This window comes from Mustela putorius, unplaced genomic scaffold, assembly GCF_011764305.1.
Source record: "Mustela putorius furo isolate JIRA1106 unplaced genomic scaffold, ASM1176430v1.1 tig00000407_pilon_pilon_pilon, whole genome shotgun sequence".
Lineage (NCBI taxonomy): Eukaryota > Metazoa > Chordata > Mammalia > Carnivora > Mustelidae > Mustela > Mustela putorius.
Window position 1 is genome coordinate 22,632,136 of NW_025421373.1, and position 14,757 is coordinate 22,646,892.

General features: G+C 51.5%; 1 protein-coding gene across 2 annotated transcripts in view; it reads left to right on the forward strand.

Moving 5' to 3' along the window:
* Positions 1-14,757, forward strand: part of PPARGC1B (PPARG coactivator 1 beta) — a 111,067-nt gene that overhangs the window by 65,516 nt on the left and 30,794 nt on the right. For both annotated transcript variants that reach the window (XR_001177796.2, XM_004737848.3), the window contains exon 2: positions 13,249-13,422. Coding sequence is in view for 1 of the 2 variants with exons in the window: in XM_004737848.3 (XP_004737905.1) it covers positions 13,249-13,422 (174 nt within the window). In the remaining variant the exon portion in view is untranslated. The remainder of the gene's footprint in view (positions 1-13,248; positions 13,423-14,757) is intronic.

A 14,757-nucleotide genomic window follows, 5' to 3' on the forward strand; every position in this document is an offset into this window, starting at 1 on the left:
CATAATCTCTCCCACTTCAAAGCCCGGGGCCCTGGTGGGCTGTGGGAGAGGTGATGCAGGGGGTTCCCCAGGGAGCCCAGCGTGGGAACTGCAGGACCAGATGGGCTGCGAGGCCCCTCCCCGCTCCCACGCTGTGCAGCAGCCCCAGCAGGGGCAGTTGTCGCTTGAGCTTGAGCTGCTGGAGCGGTGCTGAGTCATCTCAGCCACAGCGGGTCCTGTGTGTTGGGTCCTGTGTGTTGGCAGACGGAGCTGAGGCTGGTGTGCTGGGGGCTGAGCTCTGGCCTGGGCTCTTGGGGAGCTGACTTCAGCCAGGCTGGGGTGGTGGATCCTCAGCGCCCCACTACCTCTCCACCCACCCAGTGGTCCTGTCCCTGCTGGGAACCCCCAGGAGCCAGCCCCCTTCGTGCTGCCCTTCCTGGTGGGAGTGCTGCCCCAAGGCTCGTCGGCATGAGGTTGGGGGGCAGAGAGATGTGCAGGTTGCAGTCAACACTGGGCAGCACCAGCCTGGAGATGGGAGCTGGCACCTTGCTGGCCTGTTGAGCGTGACATTTCCTCAAATGCCACAAAGGGGCTGCCTGACCTTCACTCCCCTGCCAGGACCCCCTTTCTGCCTCCTTCTGGGTTATTTATAACGGTGCTAACAGGCAAAAGGCCTTGTCAGCCTAGCCCTGGCCCAGCTCTCTGCATCTCTCCTGGCAGCCAGGGTAGGAGACACATAAATAGAACTAAAGAACACGGACACTGTAGGACCCCAGAGAATACCTCCAGACGGAGTGTGCGGCTCCATTTTTTTTGGTTGTTGTTGTTTTAGATCTCTGGGACTTTTTAATACTTGTTTTTATTTTGTTGTGGTAAAATATGCATAACATAAAATTGCACATTTTTAAAGGGTCCACTTCAGAGCTGTTCAGCACATTCACAGGGTCCTACAAATATCACTACCATCTATTTCCAGAACTTTCCTGTTATCCCAAAGCCAGGTGCTGTTTCATCCATCCCACATAGGAGGGTGGCTGGTTTGTGCTAGCCACCCTTCCAGCCCACTGAGGAAATTCACATTTTGAGGAAACCCTGCAAAATGTGACAAGGAAGGAGAACGCTGGCCGGTTCAGGATGGCCACAACTTGATTAGAATGTCGGCAGTCACCCCTCTCTGCAGCACGGAGTGGGCAGTTTTCCCAGGGCGAGCTGAAACCCTCTGCCTTTCTTCCCATTCAGCAAGGGGGTCAGGATGGGAGGGGATGGCCTGGTTGCAGGGAGAGCCCTGAATCTGCTCTAATAATCTCTTTCTCCCCCTTCCCCATTCCCCCTTTTAAAAGAAGATTTATTTACTTATTTTAGAGACAGTCCATGTGCATGAGTGCCCACGGTTGGGGGGGGACAGTGGGAGAGGGAGGGAGTCCCAGGTACACTCTACCCCCAGCATGGAGCCCGAGGTGGGCTCCGTCTTGCAACCCTGAGATCATGACCTAAGCCGAAATCAGGAGTCCACCACTTAACCGACTGTGTCCTGGGAGAGCCCTTAATCCCTTTCTCTTCTTTTTAAAATTTTATCTATATGTTTGCTTAATTTTGACAGAGAGAGAGAGCATGTGCACATGCACAGGAGCAGGGTAGAGGGGCAGAGGCAGAGAGGGAAGTGGACTCCGCACTGAGCAGGGAGCCTGATGTGGGGACTTGATCCCAGGATGCCCCAGGATGCTGGGGTGGTGGCCTGAGCTCAAGGCAGACTCTTAACCAAGATGAGGCACCCAGGTGCCCCATCGCTTTCTTTTCGTAAGCAAAATTGATTCATTTAGCAAGCTTCACTTCTTTCATTATAAATAGGGCAAGGGTTTTGCAGCTCACTTTGGTGTGGAATGCTGCTTTCCTCCCGGTTGGGCCTCTCGGTACCTTTGATAAAAATTTCATAGCAGTTCCTCACATGCAGACGGCACTTTAGAGTTTTCCCAAACACATTGCCATCTGAAACACCACACTGGACAGGCATGGGGTAATTTCACAACCACCAGAGGGTACAGGTCCCTTTGTAGAGATGTGTAAACGGAGGCCAGAGTGACGTGATCCCCGTGATGATTGATCTCCCTTTGGTCACCGACACATAACAGCAGCTCACCATCTCTTCCAGGCTGGCGTTAGCGTGAGGCGAAGGAGACATGTGGCTCCAGCACCGAATTTCAGGAGATGCCAAAAAAAGTCAGTCATCAAGAGAAATCATATTTCTTTTTTAAGATTTTATTTATTTATTTGATGGAGAGAGAGCACAAGTAGGCAGAGCAGCAGACAGAGGGAGAAGGAGAAGCAGGCTGCCTGCTGAGCAGGGGGCTCCATGGGGGACTGGATCCCAGGACCCTCAGGTTCACAACCTGAGCTGAAGGCAGATGCTTAACCCACTGAGCCACCCAGGCATCCCAAGAGAAATCATATTTTAATGCAGTGTTTAAAAAGAATGAGTTGGCACCTGAATATCCATGCAGAACAGCCACCAAATCTTTATTTAAAGGCAGGAACAGGAAGAGTGCCCTACAGAGTCACATAGGTGCCTGAAACAAAAGGGAAAAGCAGTATGACTAGCTCATCTTTATTTAGAATTCTGATATTTTGCTTATCATGGGGTTTTTGCATTAATTTTGATTTTTTCAGGGTGTTGTATTAGGTATGATCTGTCTTGATGATGGAGTTTTGTTGTTGTTGTTGTTGTTGTTTGGTGCCCAACCTGGGTGCCTCCCTGCCCTCATCCTAACCCTGGCTCTGATTCCACCTTCTGATTTCAGTGTACTAGCATGATAGGGGACCCACGTCCCGGCACGCCGTACGCCACAGCCTTTCCAGCACTACCAAGAGTGGCATTTGCTCTCCGCAGTCTATTTCTGTGCTTGCCCTTCAGGGACTGATAAAATGTTGCTCTGGGTCGAGCTAACGTGTTGACATGGTGAGTGTTCACGTCAGGTGGTTTGTGTGATCCGGTATCTTCATTCTTGACCTCAGAGAGGGGCCTGAAACCAGGAAAGAAAAGGAGCTCTTGCCAGTGTTACCCCCACAGAGTTGGACCAAACTTGAAATCGTGATCTGGTGACAGAGGTGACCGGGCATTTTGGCCTCGTCTTGGGGCTGTTTGGGAAAAAAATATATTCATGCTGCTTTCTTCTTACTTTCAGGCCTGGTTTACAAGGCACGGCCACACTGATCTCATTTTGTTTATTGAACACCTACTGTAGGCTGAGTATCTGCTCGATACTGGGGAAACAGCCAGGACCAAGACAGAAAGACAGACACAGGCCCCGCTTGTGGGGAGTGTCCAGTCAGGGGAGGTGACAGTGCAGGGGCCGGTCTGTGAAAACTGGGGACGAGTGGTGGAGGGGGTGGCGGCGGTGGCTTCATAACAGCGTTCGTGTACTCCACACCTCTGAACCTAAATGGTGAATTTTATTTCTGTATATTTTGCCACAATTTCTAAAAATTCTGAAGAAATGCAGGGGGGAGGATCTCAGGGAACAGAAAGTGCTCCTTGAGGGATTGGCAGGGGGGCGACGTTCCAGGAAGAGGGAGACGGGGCCACTGCTGTGGGATACCGTGGTTAGGAGGCCCCTTTGGGGAGAGACGCTTAATCTGCGGTGGGGACCTGGGGACGGGAAGAAGCAACCAGATACCAGTCGAGTGACGATGCAAGGGAGAGGAGGGAGTCCAGGTGGAGGGAGTGGCAGCCGGCAGCGCAGAGGCCCCAGGCTGGAAACTCAAGCCCTACAACCATTCCGTGGGGGAGGTGGGTCTCAGGAGATGCCAGGAGGCTAGGTGACGCCCCACAGCTAGCAAGGGATGAGCCAGAGCCAGCTCTGCCTCCACACATCTTAACAACAGATACCTGCACACACTCCACAGTTTACTGAGCACTTTTCCTGCCACTCGCCTTTGAATTCAAGAGCCCTTGAACTCGAGTGCATAAAATGGACTGCAGTTGCCGGCAGCACAATGTGTGGATCACTCTGTCCCTGGAACACCTTTGCTTGCTCACTCAAGTGGCAGAATATCCTTCAGCCTTTTCCTGTTTTAAAATCAAACATGCCATGCACCGCACCTCTCTGGGCTCAGGGGGGCATCCTGTGCCTTCTGAGAGGCAGCCCTGACAGGTGCCAGAAAGAACGAGATGGTGGGGCCCAGGCGTAGCTGCCGAGGAAGAGGCACCTGGGTCCCACACGGCCACCTGTCGGGGCATCCAAGAGCGGCTCCATCCACCCCAGGTGACCTGGCCTGGGCACAGCCCAAGAGACTTTGCAGATCTCTGTGCAGATCTCTGTAGGATAAGGGGCCGCTTGAAGACAACAGGGAAGAAAAAAGATGTAAGGGAGTAAGATAACACCCACCCCAGGAGACTTTCTACCTCAGTTTCCTTAGCTGCAGAATAAGAGATGAGTTTCTAGAAGTCTCTCTACAGGGTCCTTTAGCACCCTGGTTCTGTGCTGTGTCTGTAGTCCATCGTAAGGACTGGCTTCCAGTGCTGTGCAGGCAGCAAACCATGTACAATAGGCATCTTTATCTGATGGGAGTGGGAGCAGGAGCTGGGGGTGGCAGGGCTTGGTGGCGGCTGGAGAGGGGAATTCTTGGGAAGAAGTCATTGAAAGTGCAAAATGATGACACGGCGTAACGAAGCCACGTGACGCGCATGTTATTTCCAGTCTTTTACTCTAGGGCTGCCTGTGGTGGTGCTAGTGCCAAAATCCTGGCCATCTCTTGCGTAGGTCATACCCACAGCACCAGGGTGCCGGTTTCCAGATTGGGGAGTCATTCTGTTGGATCAGGCATGTATAGTAACATAAGGGTTGGGGACAAAGCGTAGCTGACCCGCAGTTAAGCAAGCAGCCGAGCCAGTGGGTGCCCTAGAGAGTCCCCCCCTGTGTCTCTGGGGCTCTGTGGACATCAGTGGACGCTTTTGTCACAGGAGGAGATGAGATGGACAGTGTTAACGTGGCCAGTGGGTTCAGAGAGAGTTCTGTCCTTTTGCCCTGCCTACCGAAGGGCACTGGTATCTGGTCACCCTTCCCAGTGAGCGGGGTCCAGCCTGGACTCAGAGCCCAGTTTGGAGTCCTGGAACCCGTTTTGCTTTCCAGGTTGGAGAACGCACTCTCACTAGACCTTCTGTGGGTCGTCTTTACATGAAACCCTGAGCGGGCAGCTCAAGGCAGGGGTTGAGGGGCTTAACCTTGACTGTGTTGGTGGGAGGCCTTTCCAGTGGCCTGGTTTGTCTAAATTCTGGGTGTTTGCTCTTTTAAGATTGGCTCAGAACCCCTCAATTTTCTGGGGCACCTCGCTGGCTCAGTCGGTAAAGTGTCAGCCTTTGGCTCACGTCATGATCTTAGGGTTCTGGGATTGAGCCACACATTGGGCTCCCTACTTGATGGGGAGCCTGCTTCTCCTACTCTCTCTGCTGTTTCTCCCACTTGTGCTCTCTGGCTCTCTCTCTGTCAAATAAACAAATAAAATCTTTTAAAAAAATTTTTCCCACCTATTCTTTCTGGAGCTTCACTTTGTGTCTGTGACTCCTGAGTCTTATTTCAGAGGATGCTGTAACTACTTCTATGTGGACAAAGACCAGTTACTCTTCTTACTGTTCTCCTAGAAGCCTATTCAGGAGTTTTTTTTTTTTTTTAAAGATGTTATTTATTTACTTGACAGAGATCACTAGTAGGCAGAGAGGCAGACAGAGAGAGAGGAGGAAGCAGGCTCCCCGCTGAGCAGAGAGCCCAATGTGGGGCTCGATCCCAGGACCCTGAGATCATGACCTGAGCTGAAGGCAGAGGCTTTAACCCACTCAGCCACCCAGGCGCCCCAGGAGTTTTGAACTAATTTGGAAGACAGTGGGAAGATTAGATTTTTTTTTTTTTTTTTTTTTAGCGTAAGAGAGATGAATTAGTCGTAAATTTTTCATTGATAGGTGATAGAAACTAGTACATAATCTGGAAAGAGAACTTTCTCACTCCTATAACTGTGGAGTAAAGAGAATATGCTGGCTTCAGGCACAGCTGGATCCAGGTGTTTAAGTTATTTTATCAGTACTCTCTCTCTGCTTCTTGGCTCTACATTCCTTGAGCTGACTTCATTCTGAGGCAGGCTCTCTTCCCAAGCAGTGGCAAAGATGGCTGCCAGCCTCTCCAGAATTAAATTCAGCCAGCTGAGCCCCTAGTTTAAATGCTTTAGCAAAGTCTTCGTGTTCACTCTGATCTATCTCTGAACCAGGTGAAGCACTTGTTGTGGTCACCGGGTGAAGGCTTTTAATTAACCAGACTGTGCTTCCCTGGACCGTCTAGGTGGTACAAAGGGGCAACTTCCCCAAGAAAAATCAGTAGGCTGCCACCGGTAAGAAGGGGCATGGGTGGGAGACCAGCCATATAACAGAGGTGGGACAGAAGAAAACATCTGTTTAATGAAATGGCTTTGCAGGGACTTCATGAACATCTACCTTACTTCTTTCTTAGAAGGAAAGTATGAGTACAGAGTCATAGGTCCAGACCAGGCCAGTTCTAATTGATTAGTAGTGGCTACTAAGGCTCCATGTTGAGCAGGCTTGGGGCTCAGCAGGAAGTACAGTGGTGTGGGTGTTCGGTTAGTGGTATCCACCATGGTTAGGAAGGCAGGGAAGTTGACCCCACTGCCCACCCTAGCAGATCACATGGCTCGTCCGGCCATTCCTGATGGCAATTTAAAAGGGAAAAGTTGCCTCAGACCATCAAATACAGCTTCTTGTCAGTAGAGGAGGCTCTGTGCTGGCAGTAGTGCACCACCCTAACTACTCTCCTAATCTGGAGTCTCCATGATGGTGGTCAAGGGGTCTGTCAGGCTCAGTGGGGGGCCCTGCTCCCCTTCATCCCAGGCAGGTCTGGAAGGAGCCAGTGTAGTTTGGCTGTCAGGAAAAGGTTATTTCTCCCACAGAAACCATGAATGATGATAACACTGGGATCAGGGGGCTGGTGGAGGTTGAAGGAACCCAGAGTTGGAAGAGCCAGTAGGTTTAGGACTGAGGGAATGGGTCAGAAGACAAGGCCAAGCATTGACCTTCTGATATCCCCCGTTTTTCCATCAGTCAAATGGGGATGCTGGCCATCAACCATTTCCTGCATCTTGGAAAGGTACCAGTGAGACCATAGCTGTGAATGTCACTTGAAAGTCAACTGTAGGGACTGTATCTGTGACCACCATTCACGGGTGTCTGATGTATGCTAGGCTCCCAACCTATGCTGCTTTATCTTTGTAAGAACCCTATGAGACAGGATTCTTTGTATTTTTTTAATTTTATTTTTAAAGATTTTATTTATGTGAGAGGGAGAATGAGAGAGAGAGAGAGAGAGCATGAGAGGGGAGAAGGTCAGAGGGAGAAGCAGACTCCCTGCTGAGCAGGGAGCCCAATGTGGGACTCAATCCTGGGACTCCAGGATCATGACTTGAGCTGAAGGCAGTTGCTTAACCGACTGAGCCACCCAGTTAATCCTGTGCCAGGATTCTTTTTATTATCCCCCTTCTGTCAGTAGAAGCCGAGGCGGCCAAAGTTACACCCTGACCTCAAAAGATCAGCATTAAACAGCAAAGCTGGGGCCCAGACCTTTGTCTGTGCCTCTTTCCAAATTTCAGGACAGCTCTTCCCTCTCCACCTTTGTCTCCCCCTTGGTAAATTCATTCATTCATTAATTTATGAGTAAAGTGCCAGGTTCTACCTAGATACTTCCAAAAGCCTCTAGTTTCTGGATTTCAGAAACTAGATTAGTACAGAATTGTCCCGAATTGAGCAAGAGGGGTTCACAGAGTCTGTCTGTTGGATGCTCTTTTCTAGAGGAGGCAGTGAGGACCGAGAGGGCAGGTGACATAGTGAAGTGTGCACTCGGAGAAAGACACACAGTGAGTGTGAACAGGCCCAGAACCTGACCTCTGTCACGGCAGGCTGCCTTCTCCCCCTCCTGCTCCCTTTCGCTCAGTAACTCTGACAATGTGCTTTAGGCCAGGGACTAATAAGCTTGGTTCGTTGATTGTAGTCAGGAACGTGGAGCCACCAATTTTTCCTGAAGATGCATTCTTTCTTAAGCAGCGAATCGATTTCCAACAAGATACACAGGCTTCCAGTGAAGCCACTTACGTGAATGTACAAAACACCATTAATCCACTGCGAGGGCCGTTTATCTCCCTGGCTTAGGGCAGCTGCAGCCTTTTCAGATCAGGCATGTGATGCTGCTGGAGGAATGGGTGCAGAAGGCCCAGCAACCAGAGGGGCATTCCATAGCCGGAGCGTAAGTGAACCAGTGGTGGGGACCAGAGTGGGCCGTCTGCAGGAGGCCAGGGCACGGCACAGCCCCAGGCCTGTCCTTGTGCAGCCATGAACTTGCCGTGGGACTTAGATCTTTCTCAGCCCTTGTCCGAAAGCCCCCACCTCCCCATCAGTAAATGGGAATAAATGGTCTCGAATGTTGCTTTCCACTTTCAGAAGCAGATGCCAGGCAATGGCACAGACTTGGCAGGAAGCAAAGAGACTTGGCTTTGAATCTCAGCTTCACCATTCTGGGACCCTGGGTGCCATGGGTTGAGTTGTGTCTTCCAAAAGAAGATACGTTTGAGCCCCAACCCCCAGCACCTGGGAATGTGACCTGATTTGGAGACAGGGTCTCTATAGAGGTCGTCAAGTTAAGGCGAAGTCATTAGCATGGACCGTGATCCAGTCTGGCTGGTCTCCTTATCCAAAGGGGAAACGTGGACACAGAGGCAGGCACCCACAGAGGCAAGCCAATGGGAAGACGTGCAGGGAGCACCATCCACAGGCCAACAGTAGTGGCCTTAGCAGGAGACACCCCTGCCAACACCGGGAGCTCAGCCTCCCGGCCTCCAGACCCGGAGGATCAAACCTTCCTGTCATTTAGGCCCCCAGCCTCTGGTGCTTTTAATTTTTTTATTTTTTTTTAAAGATTTTATTTATTTATTTGAGAGAGAGAGAGAGAGCATGAGAGGGGAGAAGGTCAGAGGGAGAAGTGGACTCCCTGCGTAGCCGGGAGCCCGATGTGGGACTCGATCCAGAGACTCCAAGATCATGACCTGAGCCGAAGGCAGTTGCTTAACCAACTGAGCCATCCAGGCACCCCTGTGGTGCTTTGTTACAAGCAGCCTGGGCAGACGCATACAAGGGACCAGGTCCCAGAGTTTCCCAAGAAGTGACGTGGGCACAGTGACACCAACCCTGCAAGGGTCACTTTAAGAATCCCGTATTGCGGCCCCTGACATTTGGTAATAATAAGCTCGGTGATGGCAGTGGCTGTCATTGCCATGCTGTGCCCTCCAGTACCACTAGGGGGCCTCCAGTGGAGGGCTGGGACCCAACAGCAGGGCTTTAAGTCAGTACCTTTCAAAGGGACCTGATTTGGAGACAGGGTCTCTATAGAGGTCATCAAGTTAAGGTGAGGTCATTAGCATGACCGTGATCTGAAGCACCCCTTCAGAAAGCCTCTCTAAATATGGAGAAGGCCAGAGAAATCACTATTAATGCAGTGCTTAATGGTTTCGAGCCAGAGAGTGGCGTCAGCCCTAATCGACAAGGTTGTGAAGCTGAGGTTTCTTTATTTTTATGTCCTGGGTACACTTGGAGTATGTTGAGAAGCTGGGAATAATCAGTAAGTGCAGTAGTCATGGCCATTTTGTGGGTGTTTTATAAAGGAGGCAGCATGGTTCTGATGGGAAGGCCACTCCTGGATGACCCTGAGCAAATCCATTAGCCTCAGTTTCCCCATCTGCCAAGTGAAGGAGGTAGACCAGCCAGGCCCAGGATTCCTAAGCTGCTTTTGTGAAGGCCTGGAAGTTAGTGTAAGTTTCTTGCACGCACAGGCATTGCTCAGACGTTTATTTTATGGGCGTGATAAGAGCTACGCATAGCCCTTGTCTGATTCTTTTTTTTTTTTTTTAAAGATTTTATTTATTTATTTTACAGACAGAGATTACAAGTAGGCAGAGAGAGAGGAGGAAGCAGGCTCCCTGCTGAGCAGAGAGCCCGATGTGGGGCTCGATCCCAGGACTCTTGAGATCATGACCCAAGCCGAAGGCAGAGGCTTGAACCCACTGAGCCACCCAGGTGCCCCACCCTTGTCTGATTCTTGAAGAAGCCTCGGATGCCGAGATTGTCTGCAGTGGCTCTCTGGGACAGCCACTCAGGGCTGCTAATTCCTGGCAAACAGTTTGGGATTCTGGGACTCTGATTTTGAAGTCGTTTCTGAGCCTCAGGAAACAAGTCCTACAGATGTGGCTTCTCTGAGTGATGGGATGAGAGGGATCAGGGATGTATACAGGAAGGGCTTCCCAGAGCGCTCATTGCTGGGGGCTTTGCTGGCTAGGGAGACCCCGGCTGCCCAGAACTCCTGTGTCTCTGCTTTGGCCCTCCCTCTCACTCCACAGGCCCTCCCTGTGGCCAAGTGGTGCCTCCCAGTCCCGCCACCTGCCCCTCTCCTGGGTGCTGCACCCCCCTAACCCATCTGCCGGCTTGACGCCGGCCCCACCCCCATCACACTTGGAGTAAAACCCAAATCCCTTACAATCTCTGCCTGATTCGGCCTCCACCTGCCCCTCTGAAGGCATCCCCCCCCACCCCCCGCTCCCCGAGTTGCAGCCTCCCCCACTATTGGTCAGTGTATAGTGCTCTAGCCTTGGCCCACGCTCGGGTCTTTGCCTTGCTGGGCCCTCTGCCTGGAACGTTCCTCCGCATGTCTTCCACTGCCTGACTCCTCCAAGTCTCAACTCAGACGCCAGCTCTTCCAGGAAGCCTTTCCTGCCCCCCCCAACACAGACTTCCTTTCCCTCTGTTCTGCTCCCTCAGTGCACCTGGCCTGTTTCCTTCAGAGCACGAACACAACCTATAAGGAAATATTTGTGTGTTTTCTTCCCTACCAAGATGTCAGCTCGTGAGGGAAGAAACGGGGTCTTCCATTGTCTCAGTGCCTGGCTCATAGTAGCATTTAATAAATGCTGGAATGCACTCACTTGCTTGGCTAAAATTAAGATGACTGACAACCCCAGGTGCTGGGGAGGGTGTGGGACAGTTGGCACACTCAGCACAGCCGGTAAGCGTGGACTATGGTAAAACAGTTCTGGAGAGCAATTTTTTTTCCTTTTTACAAAGTTACATACACTTACTGTATGACCCAGCCATGCCACTCGTAGGTTTCTGCCCAAGGGAGCTGAAGACGTATGTCCACATAAAGACTTGAACACACACATGGCGGACCTGTTCACGATAGCCGAAGACTGGAAACAGACCATCTAGAACAGGCAGGACTGCAGCATCCCCACAGCCTGAAGGGACAGAGAGGAGAAGGAAGCTGAGGAACAATCCCCCCCCTCCTGCCCGGTGTTCCCTGGGCCAGGGCGGCTGAGTGGTAGTGACTGGTGGTAGTAGGGTATGTTGGATGGGGCCTGGGGTGATCCCAGGGATGTCCCCGGAGACAGAGACTCAACTGGGCACCCTGCTCCCTAGTCTAAGAGCAGGGGACCAGCCACTTGAGAGAACCTGACGCTGGTGCTGCCCGTGGATACAGGATTCTTGCAAAACGCCAATTAAGACATTTGACCCAAATTCGCATAAAAGCCTTTTTCCTGTGTCAAGTTGAGCTAATAATATACATTTGTTCATAATTTATGAGGCTTAGTAAGTGGGAACAATTAAGGAAGAGGCCTGTGCAAAGCCTATTTTTTTTTTTAAGTGGCAGGCCTTTTCTTGTTCTCTAAGGCTGTTGCACCCTCTCTGCCCACCAAGAAACACTGCTGTTTTTACCGGTATTAGTTCTGACTTGTTGTTAGTTCCGTTAGCTACCGTTTACTGAACATCTCCAAGCCAGGCTGTAACATCGCCTTATTCAGTCTGAACTCTTCCGGTGGTGGGGGGGTTGTCATTCTAAGGCTGAGGCTGTTGGGCTTCAGAGAGGAGAAGAGCTTTGCCCAAGGTTTCCCAGCTGCAGAGTGGGGACGAGGTTTCAGGTCTGCCGGACCCCAAGGCCTGTGGTCCGCCGTTTCTGGGTCAGCCTCCTAGCTCGGGCGATTTCTCAGTCTGCAGGGCAGCCCTTCTACTGGTCTTTGTTAGATGTGGGAGACCAGGGTCAGAAAGCCATTGCCTTCTGTTGAGTCGTTCCGGGCTTTGGCCTGAGAATCTGCATTGTTTCTAACATGGTCCCTGCTGGTCTTGACCCTGCCTGTCCCGGAACTGCACTTGGAGATACGCTGGTTCAGTCAGTGCTGTTACCACAGTCTCCGTGCCTCCCTCGTCCCCCATCCACCACGGTCAGGTGCGCATAGAGACTTGTAGACTTTTTCCTGGACATGTGCATATATATTACTGTGAGCAAAGAATTGCGTAGTTTGATTTTTCTCTTTTACACATGTGACATAATAGTCTACTGGTTCTAGTCTATAGTTTAGTTTTTATTTCCATTTAATGTGTCTTGGAGAGCATATATACTGCTGCCTCATTCTTTTCAGAGGCACCGTGGTATTCTGTGCTTCAGGTGACTATAGTTTTATTTACCTGTTGTCCTCGGATGGGTGGTCTTCCACGTTTTAGACATTACACCTGGTCCTGTGAAGTCCTCGAGAACATGGATGAATGTTTCTCCAGAACATCGTCATTCCTCAATAATGTCAGCCATTCGGGCCTGAGTGGCTCAGTGGGTTAAAGCTTTTGCCTTCTGCTCAGGTCATGATCCCAGGGTCCTGGGATCGAGCCCTGCATCGGGCTCTCTGCTCAGCGGGGAGCCTGCTTCTTCCTCTCTTCTGCCTGCCTCTTTGCCTACTTGTGATCTCTCTGTCCAAAAAAAAAAAAAAGTCAGCCGTTCTTATTGCTGGGTTTTTTTTGTTTCATTATTGATAATTGCGTTCCAGAAATCCCCTTTCAGGTGGGGACAGTAGTGTAAATGAGGATCTATTTAAAGCTTCTAATGAAGTTTTCAACACAATAGTTCTGTTAAGAAGAGAGAGGTGCTGTGGGGAAAAAGGGCTTTGAGGGATGTGTAGGAGAGCGAAGGAGGAGGGGAGAGAACAGCAGGCAGAATTTGTATTGCCAGGGCCTGGCTTCATTTGACCATTGCTGGAGGGTGGGACATCTCTTGGTCACGTGGCAAAGTCAGGCCTTGGCCTAAGAGCTGCCAGGGTTCCAGGCTGGCAGCACCATGAGTAAGAAGGGTCCATGCCTGAATCCAGCCAGGCCCAGCTCTGACTCACCTCCTTTCCTTCCTGTCTCCTCAGGGTGGGGGGTCCGGGGAGGAGCAACTCTGCGCTGACTTTCCTGAGCTTGACCTCTCCCAGCTGGATGCCAGCGACTTTGACTCAGCCACCTGCTTCGGGGAGCTGCAGTGGTGCCCAGAGAACTCGGAGACTGAACCCAGCCAGTACAGCCCCGATGACTCCGAGCTCTTCCAGGTATGTCCTCCGAGCCTCAAGGTTATCTCTGCTCCTGAAAGGGTCTCCCTGCACCAGGGTCTCGCTGCACCACCTCTTCTGCATTTGCTCATGCGAAGAAGTCCCATCACCCCACAGCTCTTGGGACCCTGCCTCTCATCTGGGATCTGCCGTTGATCTGGGGTGGTTCTCACCTGCTCGCCCGGCCTGTTACCACCTCTGCACAGGGAGGGCTGGGAAGAGCTGCTCTTGCTATGCCCCTGCAGTCAGAAAGGAGCCCCCCAAACCCCGAGACTTCCCTTCTGTGTATTGTCTCACTGACTTCTCATCCCTGCCCTGTGAGGCAGGCACGATGATGAGCCCATTTTATAGATGAGGAGACTGAGGCTTGGGGAAGTTAAGTCACGTGCCTAGCACAATTCACCTAGTCAGTATCTGAGCTGGATGCAAACCCAGTTGGCCTCCCTCCTGAGCCAGGGCTTTGTAACCACAGCGACGCCATAATGGAGATGACTCACTTGGATAGAACAACTGCGCTGTGGCAGGATTGTCCCTGTTGTGTCTGTTAACTCATTGAATTCTCTTAACAACCCTTAGAGCGGGTACAGCTGTCTTCATTTTTCAGTTGGGGCCTAGAGATTCTTTGAAAAGAGGCAGAGCCAAGAACTGCTGTGCCTATCCATGCCTTTCCCCTTGCACACTCTGCGTCCAGTCTCGGGGGCCCGTGATGGGCGACACATCCTTTAAGAAGCCCCCGAGTACGAAATACTATGATGTCTGGGATTTGCTTCAAAATAGAGCAGGCTCTGCGTGCATTTGCAGGTTTGGGTGTGTTGGGGAGGGTAGTAGGTGAAATAAGTTGAGTGATGGGTGCAGTCAGATTTATTATTCTTTCCTTAAAATCCCTCCCCCATAAAGACTGGTGGGAGGAGGCTCGCCCTGCCCGTCTGGCCGTATGATCATATTGCCGTGTGTCAGGTGTCACGTGTCGGGTGTCGTGCTCGTGTGCTGTGAGCGTTCTCTCGGTCCTGATGCATTGTAGCGCTCCTTCTAGAAAGGGAAGCTCCTTCCATGTGTCAGGCACTGTGCTGTCTACAGTCTAGAGAGAAAACTGACCCTAGCTCCGCCAATGCAGAAACTGCGCTCATTGTAACGTGCGCACAGAAGAAATGTGCCAGGTGTGAGAAGGGGTTCTAACGACCGGGTGGTCAGGAGAGGCCTCTCTGAGGATGAGATGGAGTAGCTGTGTGAAGCTCAGGGAGCAGGACAGAGCTCTCCAGGCAGAGGAAGCAGCAAGGGCAGAGCCAGGGAGCAGGAAAGCTTGCTGTATTGGGCAACAGAAGAGCTGGTGGGTAG